The sequence below is a fragment of the Galeopterus variegatus genome, unplaced genomic scaffold, assembly GCF_000696425.1.
Source record: "Galeopterus variegatus unplaced genomic scaffold, G_variegatus-3.0.2 Scaffold142, whole genome shotgun sequence".
NCBI lineage: Eukaryota > Metazoa > Chordata > Mammalia > Dermoptera > Cynocephalidae > Galeopterus > Galeopterus variegatus.
Genome location: NW_007726253.1, coordinates 787,235 through 811,707, shown reverse-complemented (window position 1 = coordinate 811,707; position 24,473 = coordinate 787,235). Strand labels below are relative to the sequence as shown.

General features: G+C 36.2%; 1 protein-coding gene across 3 annotated transcripts in view; it reads left to right on the top strand.

The window, feature by feature from the left end:
- EIF4G3 (eukaryotic translation initiation factor 4 gamma, 3) overlaps positions 1-24,473 on the top strand; it is a 196,929-nt gene that overhangs the window by 28,878 nt on the left and 143,578 nt on the right. For all 3 annotated transcript variants that reach the window (XM_008590706.1, XM_008590701.1, XM_008590697.1), the window contains exons 4-8: positions 2,651-2,683; positions 13,629-13,649; positions 14,517-14,696; positions 15,228-15,342; positions 23,278-23,375. In XM_008590706.1, coding sequence (XP_008588928.1) covers positions 2,651-2,683; positions 13,629-13,649; positions 14,517-14,696; positions 15,228-15,342; positions 23,278-23,375 — 447 coding nt within the window. The remainder of the gene's footprint in view (positions 1-2,650; positions 2,684-13,628; positions 13,650-14,516; positions 14,697-15,227; positions 15,343-23,277; positions 23,376-24,473) is intronic.

The window sequence follows — 24,473 nt, the reverse complement described above, 5'->3', positions numbered from 1 at the left end:
TCCAACTGGCTTGAAATGGCCCCCTCCCTCCTTCAGGTTATCTTTGTGCCTGTATTTCTATTTGATACTTAGTATCTTAATTAAATTCATAATATGGAAAAACTTGTTTTAAAAAAATACTCATAAGCTACCTGTTTCCTTATTCTTGTTGTAGTGGAACTCTGTTTCAGTAGTTTATTTTTAAATAGCCTGTCCAAAATAGTGAAGCTACTGAATGATTAATTGCAGGGGAGTGGGGAGAGTTAGACTCTTGAAATAACCTGTAACCATTGGTTATTTTTATATTTTGTGGTGCGAAGTGCCAAAGTTACATCGCTGTTATGTTGGCCATCTCTAGTTACCAACTGTGCACCAAAGGGTGAGTGAGTGCATGGGTGGGTGGCATTAACATTGGACCCAAGTTCACAGAAGGCTGCTTTCCTTTATATCTACAATCCTCACCATCTTAAAGATCCCTCTTAAGAAAAAAGAAACAAAAGTTTCTATTTTTAATATGAGCCAGCAGCGACTACAGTTTGTTCTGTTGCTTACAGCTACCCATGGAATTAAGACTGTTGCTATTCCAAATGAAAAATTCAATAGCCAATGGTGACTAGTGCAAAATAGACTAGGGTACTTTGCCAGGGTACTTTCCCACTAACTTAAGTTGTGGTTTTCATTATATTTACATACATACACTCACTCACACAGACATACATACATACATATATCTATATATGTATGTACAGTTTTATAAGGTACTCCTCTTATTCATAGAAAGTTTTCTTTTGACTGGAACATTCCAAATATATAAACTTTCAACTTTTATTTTAGAGCCTTAGAAATGGGACCTTTCTGTGGAACAGTGATAAGACAGGTACTGCTGTACTCAGGTTAATTTTTTAATGTGGCCCTTCTCTCCCATTTTCTTCAAGAGTGTCATGAAGAAACATTTCACTTCCACCCCTTACTTTCATACCACATGGTGGGTGGTATTACCTATTCTTGAAACTTGATGTCCACAGTAGAGGTATGATCTGTTGTCTTCTCATAATTGGAAAACTGAAAATATAAGACCTCAGTTTCTTTGAAGAGAAAATTTTCTGCAAGAAGCATAGCTGCTCATTGTCTTTGTTCTGAAAAACTGTTATTACAGTGAGTAGCCAAATTTGATGGCCAACCTCACGTGCACCCTAAGCATACAGGTCATTAAGGTACTTGTCATTACTTGAACAGGAGGTGGCATTTTAACTTCTAAGGTGAATTCTTGACAGAGCTGTCTTCAGCAGTCTTCTACATTGTGGTCATGTGCACTTCTATAGTTTGTTAAAATTTTAAAATATGACATAATGGCAGTTGGGGAAATAATTCCAAATCTCTTGCAAATTACTCTTGCATGTAACTTAAATTTTGAATATGAGGGATTGTTTCTTAGTTAAACTTCAATCTAATTCATCTGAAGTGATAAGCTGACAGAAGGAAGGCTCTATATAGGAAATAAAACAACTGAAGATATATATTTAACTCCTTAAATATATTAAATAAAAACCCTGTATGGTTTGCATTCAAAATTGCTTTCTAAGTATTTTCTTTTCACTATTAAAGAGCGTGGTTAACATTATAATACCTAATATATTAGTAGCCAGTATATGGCTCTACATGCCCCAATATTTTTCTCTGTCCTTTTTAGTTAAAACCTATTGGTATCCAAAATTTGCTCTGAGGATTTATTTGATCTTAGGGGTTTAGTATTAAAACATTCCAGGGGTGAAAAAGCTTATTCTTCCATTCTAGGTTAGGGGAAGTGTTGGAATAAGTGTTATCCACTTTCGGGTACTCTATGATTTAGCTGAGGAGTTATGTTTCCTTTTACTTTTATTCTCAGTCTCAGAGAGCAATAGGTACATATGTACAGTGTTTTGCTGTTGTCTATAAATAGTAATTGAGATATTTGACTTCCTTTTTTTTCTTCTCTAGTCTATAATAGTACCACTTTGATTAATCATGTTAGAGACTGATGTTCTTTACTAGCTGTTTGCCTTGACATGCCTCGTATTAAACTTTACTGATTAATTGCATTTAAAGTTACATATATTATCATAAAATTTTATTCCTTAACTCCAAGAAATAAAGGGAGATATTGAAACTTCCATTTCATGTATGATACCCCATTTAACAATGAAAATTTGCAATTAGTCCTGTTACATTACTTATTTCCTGCTGTACATTTTACTTATCTCCTGGCTATTTCTTGTAATGTAAAGCATTTCTCATTTCCTCCAACTATATCAGTTACATATAATAGCATGCTTGATTTTCATGTTTGTCTTAATGTAACTACTTAGTGTTTCAAGCTTTTTTTGCCTTATTTTAGGGTTTTAAGAAAAAGTTATTTCTATCAGAGAGCACCTTACGTGCCTAATAGCTTAGCTGTTTCTCTCCCAGCTGATAAATGACAAACTATCCTAGTAGTGATGTTAACCTGTTGAATCTTAGTACCTGTCTGTCACTGTCCTGCAGCAAAGCTTTGACTGTTTTGTGTTTTGTTTTGTTTTTTTTCTTTTTTGTGGATTTTTTTCTTTTGGCATATTGTGTGACGTTTTGGTTTTTGTTGTGGTGTTTCTGACTCTTTGTGCCTTTCCTTTGTGTTTGTTTTCCCTCCTTTTCTCAGTTTGCAGCGGGGCCTCGACCTGCCCATCATCAGGTACTGTACCCTTGCCCCTTAACTATTACCTAACTAATAGGTGGGGGCGTTAGTAGCTGCTGACTCTTAGAATGCTGCCATCCCATGGAACCTCTCAAATTACTCTTTTCAGGAATAGCTTCTATCTGATATAATTAAGATTTTTTGGTCCTTCACTAAGTTTACTGCATTTAGTAGTGACAAACTCATTTGCTTTGTTTACTGCACAATTTCAAAATACTGTGGGTTTTATTTTTCTTTCCAAAAAAAGATTGCTTTGTATTTCGACAACCTTGAAAAAAATTTAGGTATGTTGAGCCCTCACAGATTTTGTGGACATTTATATTATATTTAAATTTAACCGAATGGAGCAGGCAACATTCTAAGGGTTTTCTGTTACCATTCTGATGTAACTTGTATTGCTGTGTATAAAACAGCATTAGTATTTCTAAAACCACCTAATCTGTTACTAACTTAGACGTAATAACAAATTGGTTAACAATAATGTACATTCATTTGCTGCATATAATTATCTTTATTCTTAGGATACATAGAAAATAGATAACTTACTTAATTTTAATGTTTTTAGCCTTTTGGCTTTTTAAAATTAAATGATTTTATAAGTTAAAATTTCAAAAATGTATATGCCAATATTACATTATGAAGCAGGAATCTACTAGAGTCGACAGCATGGGAGAAACAGAAAGACTTGCAGGGTCCCACACACTTACTAGCTTTTTATGGAGTGTTCTGAAACACTGCTGTAGTAGAAAGAGCCTAGGATTAGAATCTGGTAGATATGGGTTTATATTATCAGCTCTACTATGTAACCAGTGTGTTCAGTAATTCTTTTTCTGAGCCTCAGTTTCTTAATTTTGAAATTAGAGATAAATACCCTCTACATTAGAGATAATATATGTAAACTATCTGACACAAAGTAAGTAGCCAATAACTGGTAGCTGTTTTTAATATTACTGCTATTCAATATAGTATTTTTGGATAAAATGAGAGAAATGTTATCTTTATTTACCTGTGGTATCATATTTAGAATTTATTGTTATGGAGTAGGTGGATATTGGTCAATTGAAGGCTTTCATTACTGTTAGTGGTTTAATACAAGGCTCTGTTTCTCAAAATGTCCTTCCAATTTTGAGGATGTAAAGACTAAGCAAATTCTGAGGTGTTAAAGTTACTTAGTAAGAGAACAAACATGGTTATGTGAAGTGGATGGCTGTTTAAAAGAAATAAAACCCAGGAGCATTTTTTAGTATCAAAAGATAGTGTTGTAAAGTGCTTTAAGAGCTTGGACTTTGGCATCAGCATGACCTAGGTTTGACTCTTCCTTACTAACTGAGTGTTCTTAGATAATTTATTTACTGCTCTCAGCCTCAGTTTTCTCATCTGTAAAATGGGGACAGTAATACCATCTCAAGACTGATGTGAATGTTATCTAGTAATGGGCTCACTGCCTGATGTGCACACAAAGCCAGTCTATGACACTGGCTTTTGTAAGAAAGAGCCTTATCGTGTGGCTGACTAGCAAGGAGACAAGAGGCAAGCTCAAATCTGTCTCCCCCATTAGAAGTTAGGTCAAATTTTTAGGGGTTAGTGGACAAGTTGATATGCGTAAGCGCTGACTGGGCAGGTTTCAGTTGGGTGGTCTTTAAGTTTGCCCATTTATAGGAAGTTATGGAATGATGAGTTCAGCCCCACAACGGACCCCTCACTTCTAAAAGGGCTAGAGTGCTTAAGGTTCTGGTCATGTCCTTGCCTTCTTGGTTCTGGGTGTTATTTGGAGGTCAAGACATTTACTACTGAGCATATCTGGGCTGTGTGACTTGAAAATTTTGGATGGGCTCAATCTGCAAGAAAGCTTAAGCTGTAGTTAAGCAATATACATGGTTTGAGTTGTTCACAAGATTACATGGAGTTTAAATGAAATAATGCAAATAAAACGATTAGCAAAGTGTTTGGCACATAGTGAGAATCAAGAACTTAGGATTACTACTAATACTAATAAAGATAGTCCCTTAAGTAAAAAGGTGATTATAATTGTTTTTTTAATTTTTAAATTTTTTTATGTTGTCAAGGACCATAGAGGCAAGGATTATATTTGAATTCAGGGTCAAGTCAGACAGTCCTAACAGAGAAACTCGGGGGATCTCTGCTCAAGAATGGGAGTGAAAAGAAATCATGAGTATTTATTTGTGAGTTAGGTGGAGAGAAGGAAGCTACCCTTTCATTTCTTTGTTTACATGTTTGTGTTGTTTTAACCTTGGTTTCTTTAAAAAATAATTTCAGACAGTTTAAGGCAGACTGACTATTAGTATAAGGAGCTAACATTACGTTTGTCCGCAATTATTTTGGCAGATCGTCCACAGTGTAGATTGTTGGAATGATGGGTGAATTTTGAAACCAGAAGCATATTACTAAATAGCTCGGGCCCCTCTTATTAGGAGTAGGTATTCTTGTAACACCAAGGGCCAAGTGTTCAGATCTCCATAGGAGCCAGCTGCCAAAACAAACAAACAAACAAACAAACAAACAAACAAACAAAAAGAATAGTTATTCTCTTAAATATTCTCTTAAAGACTGTTAGTCTGAAAGTTTTATGTTTTTGATGAATACAGCAGAATCTTAAAGGCTAGGTGTTTTTACTGCCTTTGTTCAGTAGCAGTGGTCCTCAAATTGGGATGTCGTCTTTAAGCATTTATATTTAAATATAAAGCATTTAATTTAAATTTCAGCTTTGAGAAATTCTGTTTTCTGAACTTTCTTATCAGCCTTGAAAACATGTGAAACATTTTGTCTTTCCTTATTTTTAACAACCAAGGAAAACTTTTAGAAATCATGGAAAAGGTTAATTTCAATCCCCATTTTTCATGTGTGATATGAGTCAGTAAAGTGTTGGCAGATTGGTCTTTTAGCTGTAGTATGATGCTTATGAAATTACAACTTGTTCTAGTTATTAAAAAAGTAGAAATATATATGTGTGTCATATTTATTGTTTATTCATTAACAAGAAAAATAATTACTTTCTGAAAATAGTTTTTGGAAGTGAGTTCCTGAGATGCGGCATAAATCCAGAGCATTGCTTTTGAATATAAAAAATTAAGGTAGTTGGCAGCTTTTTCTTTGGTATTCTTCCCTTCCAAATACCTGTGAAATTCTTTTCATCACACTATAGACAACTAATTGAGTAAGGAAGTCTATACTCTTGGCTCAGGCAAAACAGTAAGTTAGTTACCTTGGAGAAACGGAGAAGGAAAGACACATGGGGTTGAAGTGACACTGCTGAGCAGGAAGTAACTGAACCTGTGTTGAGTATAGTACAGGGTAAATTGTTAGGAAGAGTTTGCTATTCTGCATCCATAGTAGGTGTGGGGCCAATTTGGTTTGTTTCACTGTGGAACTGGTATTGGGTGGTATAACCAGTTTTGTAAAACTTCCCTGTGAATTGCACAGTTCATTTAGCAACCTTTGGTCTTTGTATGCTAGTAGGATTCTCCCAGTAACAATTAAAAAACAAAACAAAAAAACACCTCCATACATATTTAGATACTCTTCATGGAGGTGATACCATTTCCCGTTTGAGAATCACTGACGAAATCTATATTTCTGAGGGTCTTCTCAGATTTAAAGCCAGGTAGAGACCTAAACCCTGAGAGATTCAGAGAGAAGGAGATGCTTATAATACAAAACAGAGTATAGAGACTTGCATAATGAAAGTGATAACAGTGAAAAATAAACATTGAGTGGTATGCAGAGAATACACTTTTTAAAGGGAAAACATCTATGTCCTGGGATATTTTTGGTTTGTTGTGCTTAAGACTTACAGTTGAATTGAAGGCACAGATGGTCTTTTCACCTATGGCTGTTTGTTTTGGCCAGGTAGAATTAAATTAAGGGTTAGAATTAGCTTTGAGACTAACTTTTTATGGATGCTTAGTAATGATTGGTTCTATAAACATGGCATAAAATATCGACTATTTAGATAAGCTGTTTGGAGGTAATTGCTTGTGAAAAGAAAACAGCATTCTTCATTTTAGTAATCTAGAACCTATATATTTTTTTCTACGTAAAGTGAGCTGAGCTGAAGTGAAGCAAATAACAAGATTTTAAATGGTTAACGTTTTCTTTGTTCTTAATATAGCTGAGAAACTGCTATAGGACGTGTTTCTTGGAACTACTTTTATTTAAAAGATTTTTAATTAGCGAGCTAGAACTTTTTCTGAGTCCCTGCAAGTTAGGAATACCATGCTCCAGTTAGGATTATGTCAGCCACATCTTCATGGTATCATTAGTTTTTGGCTTTTGCAGGGATTCTTCAGATTAGTAAGAATGTTAAATTCTTTTTTATTTTATAACTTGAAGAGTTTTTAGAATTAAAATTTTTTTCAAAGGTAAATAAGAAATGCTAAGTCATTTTATATGCAAAGCACTCTTGGCTTTAGAAATATGTAAACTATTTTTGCACTGATGTGTGAAAATCCCAAGGTAATTAGAAACTGAAAGAACAGAAAGTACACTCAGAATTAAAACATGCCACTTGGTGTAATTTAGATTCTGACTTGTGTTGTTTATTTCATGACTTTGGTCATTGAAATTTGTGTAGTTGCGGTTTAAAGTTACTTATGTTCCTGTCCTTATTTTACTTTTGGGTTTCACAATAGAGAGCAAGTGTTGGTTATATACCGTGACTGAGTAGTCTTCATTATGAGAAAGATCAGGGGATTGGTATTTAGAAGTGTTCATAGGACAAAAACATTTTGCAATTTGTTGATATGTGATTTTAGTTTACATAGTGTTTACAAATGCTCAGTAATATACTATATTCAAAGCAATTGGATTTAGCATAAACGAATAATAACCTTCACAGAATGTAACAATATGTGCCAGCAAGGAATATGTTACCTGGTGGCAAAGATTGAAACTGTGCATGTTTTCCTACTGCCGTTTGCTTTTTTTTGAGAAAAAAAAAAGAGAGAAAAAAGCTAGTTTATGGTGATTTTCTATTACTATCTCTGAAGGGTTTCTCTTCTGAAAGTTGTGCTGTTACATTGCTGGTTGAAATGTTTGGATTGCTATAGATGGTTTCTTAGATTTGAAGAGCAAAATAAATGAAAGCTTGGGGCTTGTATCTGGGGGCTAGACCTGGCACATCAGAGTTTAGTGGATATGAGTAGGACACCAGATCAAGCATCTATACAGTCTTACGAAGAGAACTCTGGGGTTTTTCAGAGCTTGATGCAAGTCAGAGATGGGCCGTTTTATCTGGTGACTTGCTCACAAGGAGTTGTAGACTAGCAGCATACATAGTAAAGAAAATACATGTTGGGAGTCAGGTTCAGCTTCAGTACAAATTATTCTTGGACCTCAGTTTTCTTATCTGCAAAATGGGTAAAATATGCTCATAAATGATATTACATTGGGCTGTTAGAATAACAGCACTTATTAACTTCAGGTGTTGTGAGGGTTAAAGGACCTGCCTATCACATTGCCTGGCTCAAAATAGGTCTTTGGTAAGTGTCAGTTTCCTTTAGCAGTGAAACAAGCTGCCTTTCCTTTTTTCCCAAGCTATTTTCTAGCTATGAATGAAGTGTTCAAAAAGGATGCTCATTTTTCAGACTGTGTCTTGTGATCTGACAGAACACCTCCGGATCTGATAGATCCTTAGGACTTTCTTCAATCTCACATAATCCTCTAGGGCAGCATTGTGTAATAGAACTTTCTATGGTGGTTTAAATGTTCTGTATCTGTGCCTTTCACTACTGTAGGTACTAGCCATATGTGGCTGTTGAGCACTTGAAATGTGAGTAATGCAGATGAAGAACTGAATTTTTTTTTTTTTGCAGCTGGCTGGTATGGGGATCTGAAACCCTTGACCCTTGGTGTTTCAACACTGTGTTCTAGTCAACTGAAATAATCAGCCAGCCCTGCCTGAATTTTTATTATAAGTAGTCAAATATGGCTACTGTATTGGACAACTCAGCTCTAGGGCTTACATCTCCTGATTCTTAGTGAAACCTAAATTTTATAATATCAATCACATGCAGGGAAATAGAGAAAGAATTTAGAATGAATAACCTCTATTATAAATTATTGTGAATCAGCAGAATATCAGATTGATACTTGAGTGTATCTCATTATGTGGACTCTTTACTGCTTGTCCCATTGTAACTTGTAGAATTATAGCACTATCATTTGAGTACTTCAGACTTTTTAAAGATATTCACCAAAACATTTCTTACTTGCAGATCTTACTGTCTATCCTTCCAGTAGGCTGAACTATATTCTGCATTAAGCTAAGGATTTCAGAAGCATATTTTTGATATTTTTTTAATTGTTTTGCAAATTAATAGGTACTCAGAGGTTTTTCCACTTGGGAAGAACTAATATGATCGAATAAGATTTTTCTATTTGCTGGAAATGAATAGATGGTTTTCAGAGAATTTCTGATTATGTAATTTGTTAGACATATCTTTGTCTTCTGATGCTTTCATTGAGCAAAGTCATGAAAAATGATATATTGTAATTACCAGCATCTTCAAAAAGCATTTATTACCAGTGTTACTGGCAGGAAGTTTGGGGTAATGGTACGAATGAATGCTACTTTAGAAAGATTTTCCAAGAAGAAACATTTTCCTTCCAGCTTCTGGAGTGTTTCTAGGAAAGTAAGCAATCACAAGTATCCTAAGTTCAGCCTCTGTTTTAAAGATCTTTTTTGTTCTGCCCAAAATACATACTACCTCAAATGAGAGCTCTCACCTCTCTCTGCCATTTCTTCTGGCATACTAGTAAGCCACTGAAAGACAGAAGACTTAAAACAGATCAAAATGAAATTTAGGAGATGATTCTTACGTTGTACATCATTCTCTGTTCTCTGCCTAGCCCTTTTCAGCATTTTTATCAGTGACTGGGATAAATGACATGTCTGTCAAATTTTCTGATGGTCATATAGTTTGACATTGCATGATAAAATTGTAACCCCCCAAAATCTGTACAATCTGAAATGATGGGTTGAACTTAACCAGATAGATTTTCAAAGGAAGAAAATACAAGATTCCCTATATGAGCTTCAAAACCAACTGTAAGAGTACACACAGAAGTGAAGAGCGTTGCTTACTGCCAGGTTATGTGTATCTTCTGATTTAAGCGTTGTAATTGATTATAACTCAGTAGCAATCAGTAATAAAATGTGGTTGACAAAGGAGCTCCAATGATTCTTGGTTTCATTAATGGATTCATCATTGGCAGGAATAAACGAGGTATTTTGCCTTTTCATACAGCAAGAAATGTTTTTTTGAGTGAGTGCCAAGTACATTCTGGGCAGACCCGAGCTGGATATTCATAATTAGTTATTTAGTGACACTGAGCAGTGGGACCAGATTGAAAGAGAAAAGAGCAAGCTGGTCAGATAATTAAAAATCTTGGTTGGAGGTGGGGGTGGGGGAGGGTGGTGATTGGCTTGGAGCAAAAAAAAAAATGGTGTTAAAGTTGGCAATGGTGGCATTCTCTCAGATAACTTAGAGATCAGTCATTTATGGAAAAGGATTTGACTTCAGTGTGGTTTTAGGGATAGACATTGGATGAGTGGGTAGGTGATATACAGAGAAAAATTTGGAGCCAGTAGAAGGAATGACTTTTGCAGTGTCAGAACTGTGAAATGGAGCCGTGTCTTGAGTTGATGAAGTTTCATAAACCCAAGGGCATGTTGTAGAAGACATTCAAATTTTAGGGTAGATGAATAGACTAAATTTTTCATCACTCAGCTGAGAGAAAAGGGGATTCAGAAGGCTTGCAAGCCATTGGGAAAGTTCATTAATACGAGGGTGCTTCAAAAAAAGTTCATGAAAAGATTCCTGTTATCTTTAATTCTATTTTTCCGGAAGCTTTGTCAAGGACCCTAGTATGTTCCTTTCAGTATAACCAATAATGGTTTACTGTCAGAGCCGCCCACCTGAGAATCTGAATTTCTTGCACCACTATTAAATCTAATTTTGCATTTTCAATTGAATGGTTAGGAAGAAGTACAAAAAAGAGAATCCATCTATTTTTACTTCTTTTCATTTCTAGCCATTGCAGCTTTTCTAGACCTGTAGGTATTAGAGTCTCAGCTGGTGTATGTGTGTGATGTACTTTTAAGAGGAAAAAACAAGCTCCAGATAGCCTGTTCTTGTAAAAATCTTAGTGCAGTGCAGTTGAGTGAAAGTAGGTCTGTAGAATGGTATGCCAAGGATTCATTCAATGGTATTCAAGGATTCATTCTCCCAAGTTTCAATTACTTTAAGGGAGATAGAGAATTAGAGTCATGTGGGTAGAAGAAATTTGTTTTCTTGAATGATAAATATGGATTTTGTGAAGTAACTGATGGAGCATTTTTCTTACCAGGAAAAACTTGGGGTTGAGAGATGTGCCACTCAGTGTAGTTGGATAAAGGTCCTGCCACGTCCATTCAGCTTTTGTGAAGAAAAGATTTCTTCTGACTGACCACATTTGTTTGAAAATATGGGGATATTCCATTTCATGAGAGGCAATGTATGTAATAGTTAAAAGTACAGACCTAGAACCTGACTGTATTTAAACTACATATGGTGGACCTTCAGAAAGTTATTTAATCTCCCTGTCCCTCAGTTTTTCCATATATCTAATGGGGTGTTAATAATAGTACTTGCCTTAGATATTTGCTGTGAGGATGAGCGGGTATATATGTACAAGGGCTCTTCAAAAAGTTCACGGAGGGCCGAGCCTGTGGCGCACTCGGGAGAGTGCGGAGCTGGGAGCGCGGTAGCGCTCCCACCGCGGGTTCAGATCCTATATAGGGATGACTGGTGGGCTCACTGGCTGAGCGCAGTGCGGCCGGTCTCATAAAGGACACACACACATACACACACATACACACACATAAAGTTTATGGAAAATTCGTATTATCTTTTAATTCTATTTTTCCGTGAACTTTACTCTCTTAAGGTGCTTAGGGTGGTGCTATATAAAGCTTCACTGTTGTTGTTTGATGTGCCTATCTAAATAATTTTGTGTTTTACTGGCTCAGCTCTATGTTAATATTAGGAATAACATTGGAAACACTGTTTTTGTTGCAAAATCAGTGAAGGAAACAGTTTTATACTATTCAGAAATCTTGAATAAGGTTCGGCTCTGTGGCTCACTCAGCAGAGTGCGGCGCTGGTAGCACCGAGGCCGCGGGTTCGGATCCTATATAGGGATGGCTGGTGCGCTCACTGGCTGAGCGTGGTGCAGACAACACTGTGCCAAGGGTTGCAATCCCCTTACCGGTCAAAAACAAAAAAATAAAAAAGAAGACATCTTGAATAAGATGTAAGCTCTGTTACTCTGAACAGGCTGGTTAAAAAGTCCCATCAGAACAGTTGGAAAATAGTGGTAAGAAAAGTCCTTACATATGAACTGTTAAAATTGTGGGAAAACCATGCCCATGTCTATTTTTCTTACTCTGCATAAGTTAATGGGTTAGTTTCTTCTCTTCTACTCTCACCACCCCCGTAATGCCATGTCTCTTCAAACAGTGTATGAGTGCTTTGACACAATTTGTTGGTAATATGACCACAGTAGATTATCAGCTGTGTCCATTTGATACTCTCCTTGTCTTGGCTGCCCTCTAGAGTTGATGGAAAAGTATTAATCTTTTTATCCACTGTTGCTGACATCTAGTAATGCTCAATAAGTTGAGCAGATGAATGGCTCTCCTCTCCTTGACCTCTAACATTTTTGTGGCTCCTGATGTATTACCTACATTATAAAAATGCTTAAGTTCATCCCTGAAATGTGCTTACAATTCACATACTTTGATGTGTAATAGATTGTATCTGCTACATAATTAAGAGAAATACAGTCCAGTAATGGGAAGTTTACTGCTTCAGCATTCCTGTTTGTAGCCAACAAAAATTGTTGTGTCTGTCACCAAAACTATGTCAGCAGAGATAACTAGAAGACTGTTGCTGTAGTTGTGGCCCTGCCCAGGTTTCTGTGTTACCAACTTTGCCTCTTGTACTTTCTTTTCATCTCCATCACCTACTCCCTGTGGCCTCCCCCATTGGATTCCCCCATTCACTCCATTCTCCTGCTGTAGCTTTCTATTACTTTTCTGTGACTTAGTCTCTTTTGGGCTTTCTTCGCCCTGGGGTATGAAGGCTGAATGGGGATGAGCCTTGGGCACTAGATCCCAGATCTCCCACTTCAGCCCAAAATGAAAAGTTTCTTATTCCATCTGTGGGTAGCTTGATGCTTACGAGTAGGACAGAGTAGGACCTGAGTGGGTCCAAAGGTCAAAGCTTGGCTTTATTTGAACCAGTAGCAATAGTCATATCTGGAATTGTGAGATAATTCACTAGGTTTTGGAGCTAGACCACATTTTAAGATTATTATTATAGTTCTCCATTTTAGAGCTATAAGTGGCCTCTTATATGTCTGATTAGTTGAAAAGAGCAAGTGTCTGTCATGAAGTGTCTAATATATATTGAGAAGTGTAGTTATTTCTCAGTACTTTTGCAAACTTCAAAATAACACATTTATTATTAATTCTCAACTCCATTTAAGATGGAAAATAGATCATAGAGGAGTAAATAATGCCAAATCCTATAATGGATGTCCACGAGAGCACAGGAATCAGTAGTCCCAACTGTGTTAGTGTCATAAAGCGGACATTTCCTTTCAAGCCGTTAGAACTTGTGGCTATTTTTAGAAGATTTTTGCCACTGGATTTATTTATTTTCAATTATGTGATTTGATTCTTTGATTCCATGTGTGCTTGAATTCTCCAGTGGAGAATTATCGGTCTGATTTTCTAGACTTCTTTCTTCTCCTATTATTACTAAATAGAAAGATATTTTTGTTGAGCTGCATGCTATGTCCTACCCCTTCCTACTGATCTGTAAGCTTTTCCATTGGCTTTCTTTCTGTTTCCTGCTGCTTTCTTGCTTCATAATTGAAGGGAGGATTCAGACCCATCCAGGTAACAAACTACTGGTTCTGCATGGCCTCTTTAATACTCTGTCCCCTTATTATTACAGTAAGATTGATTGTTTGCTGACAAATAGATTCACTATTGGAAATTTACTATTGGTGTATTGTTTTGAGGCTTTTAAAGTTTGCAGTGAGAATCATAAACAACTACAGGTATTGGTTGCCATTTGAGAGATTTGAGCTTTGCTCATTCTAGACCATTCTTGGGCCTATCTACATTCTCCACTTTTATTGCAGAGTGTTCTAGAGAGCAAAATTGAGTTCAGTTTATTATGGGTTTTGTGCCACCTTTTTGAAAAAGAAGGCTTAGTTCAGCATATGACAACCCTATAGATGGTTTTAATTTGGCTTGAAGACCTTGATGGACTGGGATGAAAATTTTTATGTTCAGAGAGATTTCCTGTTCTTCTAAATATTTTATAAATGACTTGAGCAGTAGTTTTTAGGGGACTACATTTAATTTTTAATAAGTTGTTAATGAGCCACCTACTCTATATGAAAGAGTTGATGCTTTTCTATAACAGAACAACTTTTAGAGAGATACCACCTAACCCTTTTGTTATATTTTATTATAAATTTTAAAATTAATAATTACAATTCAATTTTTATTTCAAAAATTAAAAGTTGAGACTGTCCTACTCTTTCTAAACATGTGATGACATTGTTGAAAACTTGACCTAATGTGGAGTATTTTTTGTGAACCCAGTCACAGGCAATTTAATTCTGCTTTCATGTATGTTGTATTTCTAATTTAAGTTCGTGAGATTTTTATTAGTGGAAAAAAAGAGAAAGCGCAAGATATTACAATTTATATATTCCCCTTTGTAAAAAAAATTTTTCTTTCTCCTCTTTCCAGTTTTTCCAGAGGCCTCAAATACAGCCTCCTAGAGCTACCATCCCGAACAGCAGTCCTTCCATTCGTCCTGGTGCACAGACACCCACTGCAGTGTATCAGGCCAATCAGCACATCATGATGGTTAACCATCTGCCCATGCCATACCCAGTGCCCCAGGGTCCTCAGTACTGTATACCACAGGTAAAGTATCTCTCATGCCTGGGTTGTCCAGCAATAGAATGGGAATTAACCCAGGTTTTCATCAGAGGGAGCAGGGAGGGTGAGCGATGGTATTGGTTTTTGTCATTTTCCATAATATTGTAAAAAGATATTTCAACATCTCTTTACTTAAAATTTTCTTAGATGATAAATTGTTTTTATCTCCTAGCTTTCCCCCAACCCTTCCCCACTGCCAACTGCTCTAAAATAGACTCAATAATTATGCTGTTCCTGTGATGTCATTTAATGTTATTGAAAGCTACCAGCCTGAAATCATTTTACAATGAGCTGATGTCTGCCTGTGCACTGATTTGCTGTGTGGCTTTCTTGAGGCACACCTTTCTCTTTATCCTCATCACAACTTGATAGCTAGCAAGCATTCTAAATGTGTTTAACCCAGCAGCTTCATTAATTTAAATGATTTTCTCACACAGAAAGAACTTTATTTTTCTTTAGTAAGCTTCATTTTTAGTAACCTACATATTATTTATAGATGTCTATACTTTCTTCTAGTACCGTCACAGTGGCCCTCCTTATGTCGGGCCCCCACAACAGTATCCAGTTCAGCCGCCGGGGCCAGGTCCTTTTTATCCTGGACCAGGACCTGGGGACTTCCCCAGTGCTTATGGTAAGTAGGAAAAATCAAGCAATTTCTGCTAGTTTCTTGTGTTTATTTCATTGTGTTGTTTGGTGAGTCACTTTAGGCAATGAAGTTTAGTGATAGGAAGGATTTTTAGGTAAAATGTCACAAATAGTTCTGTCTTAAACTCTACGTTTTAGAGAGTAGCTTACAAGGAAAAAATATTATAGAAATATTTTACTTCTGAAGGAGCTGGTAATTCTGCTGGAAAGAGCTCCTATGTCAGAATTCTGACATCTGCTACCAATTCACCTAGATTTTTACTGGATTTTTGCTGATGGCATTAATATACCTTATCTCCCATCCATGGTTTCTTTTTCTCCAAGTATTTACCACCATTCTTACATCTTAGAGATTTTTGTTAATGTCTGTTTTTCCCACTAGAGTGTAATATTCACAAAGGCAGGGATTTTTATTTATTTTGTTCACTGCTATATCCCCAGCCCCTAGAGCAGTGACTGGCAAGCACTTGGAGGATGAATATACATGGGATGACTGAATATAACTCAGTGAACTGTCATTACTTATCTGCAAAATTGTGATAAGATCTTGTCATGGGGAAGTTTTGAGGATTAGTTCAAATGAATATACCTCAAAAAGTTAAAAGTATATTTAATGTTAAGAAACAAATTCTAAGCCTGTACTTGGTGTGTGCACGTGATACTGAACTAAGAAGTAATGAAAAATACTTATTTTATTCTGCAAATTTCTAGTGCATGCTGTACTTGTTTTATTCCATAGAAGGTGAATTATAAGTGATAAAACTAGTGGATACTAGAAAAATTAAGCTCTAAGATTCAGTAAGTATTGATCTTTTCTACTAACAGCAAGGCAAAGATGTTGAAATTTTAACTAATTTAAGATGGTAATCTTTCCATTAACCAGTTTCCTAAATCAGGTTTTAGTGACTCAGTTAAGAACCTTTACATCAGAATTGATTTGTATTAGAATAGCCTAAGAAAGTTTTTCTTCAGTTTTGAGGTGACATAGGCAAAGCAGCCAAGTGTTACCTGGCTTTACTTCTGTTAGAGAATGTAAAAGCTTTCTGTTACTTGGGTCCGTGTTGCCTTGTGAAATTGCCATTTCAAAATGATGTGTTTTATGACATCATTAACTGTCTCGTGTGTGTGTGTGTGTGTGTGTGTGTGTGTGTATGTTTATTTAACTCTGCTTTATTAAGGTGGATTATTACTGTGAAGTATTTATATTTTAGAACAATATATTACATATATGTAAGTTTTAAAATATAATATATGCCTGTCACCCAGTTTTTGACGGAATATTGCTAGTGCTGTTGATGTGTTCTTGTGTACCCCTTTAAACTTCGCCTTAAGTCACAGTTTTCATACAGTTCTAGTGCCTTTGTATTGATTCTTATTCTGAAGACTTAAATTCAAGTCATATTATTTTTAGCTTTGGCTGTTATTATCTAGAATTGTTTTGACAGAAAAACTGTATGATGAGATTTTCAGTTAGAGTAAACATGCTAAAATTAACAATTTTTTTCATTTCCATGTTACGAAGGGAATGCAATTGTGCCTTCTAATTTACAAAATCATTTTTAAAGGTGACTCACTGAATTCTGGTCTGCTCTTTATTTATGTAAGTCACTTTTTGACTCAGAAAAGTCATCATTAAAATTCCTGTTATAAGTCCGTGCCTGCCCTCTTTATTGGTCTTAATCCTACTGCTGCAGTGTATATAAAAACAATATAGATGAGTTTACTAGTAGAGAAATAATTTGGAGGTTTGAATATATAATATTGTAACATTTTGGCTTTATTTCTACCAGATAGAGACCATTTTTGTTTATTTTTATGAAAAAGCTATATGTTGAGGTGCAATTGTATGTCAGGTATTATATTCTTTCTTTCCCAGTAAATTCTTCTGCAGGTTTAATAGCCATCGGGTGGGCATTTTATCACACAGATTAAAACACTACTTCCCTCGTTTCCTTAATATTAGAAAAATGGTCTTAAAATAATTTATTTCATTATGAAAGTAACCAAGTTAGTGATAAAAATTGAAATAATACAGAATGCATAAAATTAAAATAGCCAGTTTCTCTTCCCATCCCCTAAAGATATAACATTTAACAGTTTGATACATATTTTTCCATTTATATTTAACAATTTTAAACTCAAATGGGCAATATTTATATATCTAAAACTCCCCCCCCCCCCAAATCTCACAGTATATTCATGGATATCTTTCTATTTCTTTACTATGGAGTTGCTCTTATTTTTAAAAAAGCTACATAGTTGTTTGTCATTGTTCCCCCCTCTCCCCCCCGCCAAGCTGGCCACTATGGGGATCTGAACCTGTGATCTTGGTGTTAACAGCACCACATTCTCCAAAGTGAGCTAACTGGCCAGCCCTTATTTCATTTTTTTGAATGCGTTATAATTTATGTATCCAGTTGTCTATTAATGGAGGTTTGATTTTTTTTTTTTATCACTTGGGCAGATATTTTAACTTTAAAGTTAGTCACTGGTTAATATGCTTTCATCAGAAGTAAAAGTTCTGGTCTAAAAGTTTCCATCAATTATACGTCCTTCAGCTGTATCATCTTAGGGCAACTGTCTGGTCTAATAATGGTTTAAAAGCCATAAACATTCCTTTTTCTTGTCTTAGAATTTTCTCTTCTCTTGCATTTCCACTCCCATTTTTTCATTTCCCCCTGAACCAGATGCCTCCTCTTTCCTCTACCACCTCTCCTGTCCTGATCTTGGGTTCAGGTTAGAAGCGGGTGTGGGGATAGGATTATAGTTCTGTGTCCTGGTTCAGGAGTCACCTGCTCTAGGGCAGAGGACTGTCCTCTGGCAGAACTGGCAAGAAATGAATCCCGAGATTTGTTCCTTTTTGCTCTACTGCTGGAATTTGTGAGTTCAATAGTCTTTTCTCAGAGTACTGAGCTCTACATCTTTAGCTTTACAGTTTACCTCAGCATTTTACTATTTTATTTCTGTACTCAGTTTAATTCTTGAATAATGATTCTCAAAGAATATTCTTACCTTTACTGAAGTTCTGTAACCAAAATCATGGAATTCTGCTGGTAAAGTATAATTCTAACAGTGATACTACAGTTTTGAGGAAAAATAACTAATGATAGGATTTTCTCAATGTAAACTTTCCAGTTATTCTCCTATCAGTGTTTCTTAAACATCTTGATGCCTGTTATATCAGAAAAATACCTAATAGATACTGAAATTATTTCCAGGCCAACCAGAGGGGGTGATGGCCTGAGATGGAAAATGTAGGTTTAGGGGCAAAGGGGGTGTGGTTCATGGTGGTGGTAATGTTGGTAAAAGAAAAAAAGAGATTGAGAGTTTGCAGTTGTAAAAGGACCTATTCAAGGCCGGCCCGGTGGCGCACTGGATAGTGCGCCGCTTGGGAAGTGCGGCGGCGCTCCCACCGAGGGTTCGGATCCCACATACAGACCGGTTCCCGCTCACTGGCTGAGCGAGGCGCGGGAGCAACACCGAGGGTTGCGATCCCATTGCCGGTCCCGGTCCAGTACGGGGGCGACACTGAGGGTTGCGATCCGTTGCCGGACACGGAAAAAGACAAAAAATAATAATAATAATAATAAAAATAAAAGGACCTATTCACCCTTGCTTCAAACCACTATACTCCCTTTTCTCTCAGTCCATATGATTTTTCCCTTCCTTGTCACCTTCTTTATCCTCTTTTCTTGAGTCTGTGGGGCTTGTGCATCTAATTCAGCTAAGAGCTCGGGGAGTCATTCCCAGTGTGGTATATAGAGGTGGTAAATTTTGGCATTCCAACTTGTATTCAGTTGGGTTCTCCTGGAGAGGTAGTTCTGTATTTGGTGATGTGGTTGTATACTGATATTATTACTGTTTTGGGTGTATTGTGGTATAAACTGATTTTTCTGTGATCACCCAGATATTTAACCACTATGTTTATATGGAAAATTTAAGGTTTTGAATGTTTTATAGAATACCTGCAATGTGTAAGACATTGTATTGTGCTAGGCATTTCATGAAATGCAGATGTTAAGATATTCTCCCTGCTTTTCAGAATCTTATTGTACAGTTGTTTGATATTTATGTTTGGGGTTTTACCAATGAGAAGAAATCTAAATATTGTCTACACCAATGGTTCCCAGATCTTTCAATATCATAAGCAAGTAAAAATGAATAAAAAAATAAAGGAGGAAACACACAGGACTATTACATTTTAAATTTTGCCAATAAGACCTTTAAAGATAACTGCCATTTACTGTCAGTATAATTTCATATAGGTAGGGTATTTTTTAAAAAGAGGACAGAAATAATTTCAAAATAAGAACAATTCTTTATAAAAATTTAAGCTGGTAAAATTATATATGTGTGTATTTCCTGGTTGTTATCATAAAAATTTTGCAAAACATCATCGATACCTTGTATATAGACTGGGTTTTGGGAACCACTGATCTCAAACTGGGATCAACAGACTTTTTCCATAACAGGCCAGATAGTGAGCATTTCAGGCTTTGCAGGCTTTATGATCTCTGTTGCAGTGACTCAGCTGTGCCATTGTAGTGTAAAAGCAGCTTTAGACAATAAACTACTGTAAATAGTGTCTTCTAATTAAACTTTATTTACAAAATAAATGGTGATGGGCTAAATTTGGCTCCCTTATCTTGTAGTCGACAGACTCCTGATCTAGACAAACCTACTTTATTGCATAGGAAACCTGAGGTGCAGAGATGTTTTGTAATTTGCCTAGTTTATAAATGGTATGCAGAAGTTATTCATATTTTTAGTGGAATAAAAAAATGTTTTTAAATGTCCCTAAATATAAGAGAAGTTGACTGGTTGATGAAAGAAAACTATTGTTTGGTCGGGCAGATTTTCTCTTCTGTTTGGGTCCATGATTGAGAGGAAGACCTAATGTTTTGCTAATTGTGTTTGATCTCACTATACTGAGATAATCCTATTCTGCCAGGTTTTTTTCAGCAGCTGTTTATTGGATGTGTGCGATATGCCAGTCTCTTCCCTAAGCATGTTGATTCTAAAATGTTTCATTAGAAGAATCTGATTTTTTTTAAAAAAGAGAGGGTTCACCTTTTGGATCTTATTTCACTTAGCTTGAAAAATATGGCAAGGTGAGCAGATTATGTTGGTTGTCTAGCAACATTTGAAACCACTTTTAGGGGGTTGTTTTCTAAGTTTTAGGAGCTAATGACATCATAGGGATACATCATAGAGATAGCATAGATTTGCTAATTTGAGCCTTGCTTTGAGAATAGTTTCTCACTGCTTGAGGATGGTTAAGGTTTGTCTTTTACATTGAACTTGTTGAAATCCTAGCCATGTCCTCTGCTTAGATCTTTTTCAAATGTGATTCTCCAAACCTAATCGATATCTTCAGAGTCTGGTGTAAATTGTACTGCTGCCAAGAATTTTCCACTGCAAGATTATTGTGAAAGTGGTAGGGATGTTGATGGTGACAGTGATAATAGAGCTGATGTTATTTGACTGTTTACTTAACATCAAGGATTTTACCTGCGTTAACTACCTTCATACTCATTCTTTCCTTCTTTTTACTGTGAATCAGTTATCCTTGCACCTACCAAAGACCAATCTTTTCCGTGTGCACTAGATTCCATCCTGCACCCATTTAAGACTATTACTCTAGTGACTCTCTTCTCTCTTCCCTGCATTTGTCACTTTTTTTCCCTTCCTCTACTGGATTAGACCCATCAGCATATGAGCATTATGTTTTATTTCTACATTAAAATTTTTTTTTATTCCATATTTGTCTGCTTCCCTTTTACAAACTCTTAAGAAAAAGAGTTTTCTATACTTACTGTCTTCATTTTCTTTCTTCTCTTCCACTGTGGAACTTACCAAACCAGACTGCACCCCCCCCCCCAAAAAAAAAAAAACTTTTGTCAAGGTCACGAGTGACTTCTACTTTGACAAATCTTAGTTGACCTCTGAGCACCATTTGACTTGGTTAAGCACTCCCCTCATTTCTGAACAATTTTCTTCACTTCAGCCATTGCCTTATCATATTAGTCCATTTCTGTTGCTTATAACAAAATACCTGGAAGTGGGTAATTTGTAAGGAAACTAAATTTATCACTTACAATTTTAGGGCTGGGAAGTCCAAGTCCAGGGAATACGTCTGGTGAGGATGTTCTTTGGTGGTGGCTTCAGCAACACAGGGTAACATATTAGGAGTTGGCAGAAGCAGAGAAAGAGAGAGACTCTTATATGCTCTCCCTGTTAAAGCCCTCAGAACCACTCCCACGACCACCATTGTTAATCCAATCATTAAGGCATGGTCCTCAGAATCTAATCACCTCTTAAGGCCCCACCTTTCAATTACCATAATAGGATTTCCCACCCTCAACAGTTACAATGGGAATTAAGCTTCAGTACATAAAACTTGGAGGACACAATTCAATCCATATCACTTGGTTTTCTTTTTCATCTCCTTGTCTGGGTTTTCCTCATTTCTGTGACCTCTAACAAACATGAAATACTTCGGGATTGAATCCTTGGGCTTATTCTCTGTCTGTACTCACTTCCTGGGTTATCTAGTCACATAGTTTAAATGTGATTCTACTAATTCCAATCAATGGATAACTCTAGCTCATACTTGTCTTCTGACTCCAGATTTATGTTCTTCCTGCCTACTTGATATTTTCATTTAAAGGACTAATAAGCATCTCAAACTTTATATGTCCAAAAATTGAATTCTTGATATTTGTGCCCCAAATTCCTCCAGTTTTTCTCATCTAAGGAAATAGTACCTCTATTCTTTAACTTGCTGAGGCAAAAAAAAAAAAAACCTTAAGAGTTTCTCTTGAGTCCTCTTTCTCTCACATTAACATCCAGTTCATCAGCAAATCTGTAGGCTCTCTTTTGAAATGTCCAGGATAAGTTTCAAAAGTTAGAAGGAGTTCATTGGGAGTAGTAGGTGTGTGAGGAAGAAGGTAATTTTAGGCAGATGGGCAGTATAGCCAAAGGTATAGAAAAAATCAAAGAGTTTGGTGTACTCAAGGGATAAGAGTAAGTTATAGCTCAAGCAAAGGTGTGGGGCTCTAGAATGGTAGACAATGTAGTTTGGAACCTGGATGCTTAGTATGTGAACTTATCTTTAGGCTGCTTGCTCTCAGCTTTTTTCTACTCCAACATTAAGAAATTTGCCAAGCCTTAATACTAACTCCCTATGGCAGTGATTCTCTGTAAGAAAGGAGAAGAATTAGATCATTCTCACTCCCCAAGATGATCAGTTATATTCCCCTCCTGCCCCTGACCAAACCCACACACAAACATACTCACACAAACCCTTGTTAGAGAATTACTGTTGAGGTTGTGGATCCCCAGAATAAGATTTTTTAAAAAGCAGTATAGCGTGATTTGTGTTTTAGATTGTGTAAATCTCTAGGAGTTGGGTACTTAGTTTTCATATTCGATGTTTATGAATGTTTGAAGACATTACGTGTTTTGGGAATAATTTCTTCAGCACTTTAGTAGCTGGAAGAGAGCTAGTGGGAAAAGATGAAGAAGAATGCTTGAAAGAAAGACCACAGGGGTGTGTCGGACTTGTGGAGGAAGAGAGCATACCTAGGGTTGCAGGAGGTTAGGATTGGGGGTGTGGGGGAGGGGGAGGGAAGTTGATGATTAATTGGGTTGGGGGTGGGGAATAATCGCAATTTGTGGTAATGGGCATCCTGATACTATTGATCTGACCATCACATCTTGGGCACAGGTGATGACAGTCGGCTTTGTACTTCATGAGTATGCATAATAATAAAAAAAAAAAAGGTTAGAAAAAGAATGCTTAGTTTGTATTTTTGTTTCATTTTTTTTAATGCATTATTCAGAACACAGTGCCATTGATAGTCCTATAGTGTTTGCTAAAATAACTGAATGCTTCTTTTCATTTTTTCTAATTCTTTAGGAACGCCTTTTTACCCAAGTCAGCCAGTGTACCCGTCAGCACCTATCATAGTGCCTACACAGCAACAGCCCCCTCCAGCCAAGAGAGAGAAAAAAACTGTAAGAGATTTTGACAAATTTTTCTTAAATTTGAAGGTCTGTTCATTTATTGCATAACTTTACACAATCATTATTCATCTCAGTTCACAAATGACTGTGCCTTTTTTTCCCTCCCATTTTTTTTAATAATTCCTCTCTTATATTCCCACCACTTGACCTGGAGGGTTTGTGTGGGCATATAACTACATGTTGTACATACCATTTGCTTAATATCAAGTTTCACCACTCACTGAGTTTAGTGTGCTACATAACAACATGTGTTCCATCTATAGGAATGGGAGGGTTTAGAGTGCGAAGGTCTCACTCAGTGGGAGGAATTTGAGCTTAAGTTCTGAAATTTTGACTGTCTTTTCACACCAGTTCTAATCAGCTTTCTGTTCAAGTATGAACTCAGAAAAGAAAAAAAATAATACAGGAGAAAAGGAGTCAAAGTATGAAGGACGACAAGAAAAATCCTTTTTTGTGGAATGGATGTATTTTAAGAAACAGCAGAATTTAGAAAACGTGTCTAATTGTTTTTAATAAATTACAGGGGCTTTGCTTCTGTCAAATAAGGCAGGCCCAAGAGAATTAGAGGGGAGCAGTATAAAATTCAAGTTGCAGAACATTTTTAGAAGAGTGGCTTGTGATCTCTCATCCATCAGAACACACAAAATGGGTGATGTTTATAATCAAGAGAGACTCACACAGGTGTAAGGTAGGAGTGATGTTATAGCAATACTTGTGAAGTAATTTAACAAAAAATAGGATAAAATTAATAAAAAAAATTAATGAGTTTCAAAACTTTGGTACTTTATTATTAGGAACAATTTACTTGTGCACATACCATAATAGACAGAATACACTAGTGTATCATGGTGTAGTTGAGAAACTGTGCTTTGGAAATGTCAAATCAGCATGGTAGAAGTTGGACTTGAATAGTAATCTCAGAATGAAGAAAAATGAATAAAGGAGTTAATGAAAATGGAAGACAGTAACAATAGATGTTACTGAAGAATTAGAACAAATGAAAAGCAGTACTTGAAACTGTAGTAGAAACAAGTTTCCATATCTGAAAAGTTAGCTGATATTAGAAATCCCTCCCCCCCCCCCCCCCCT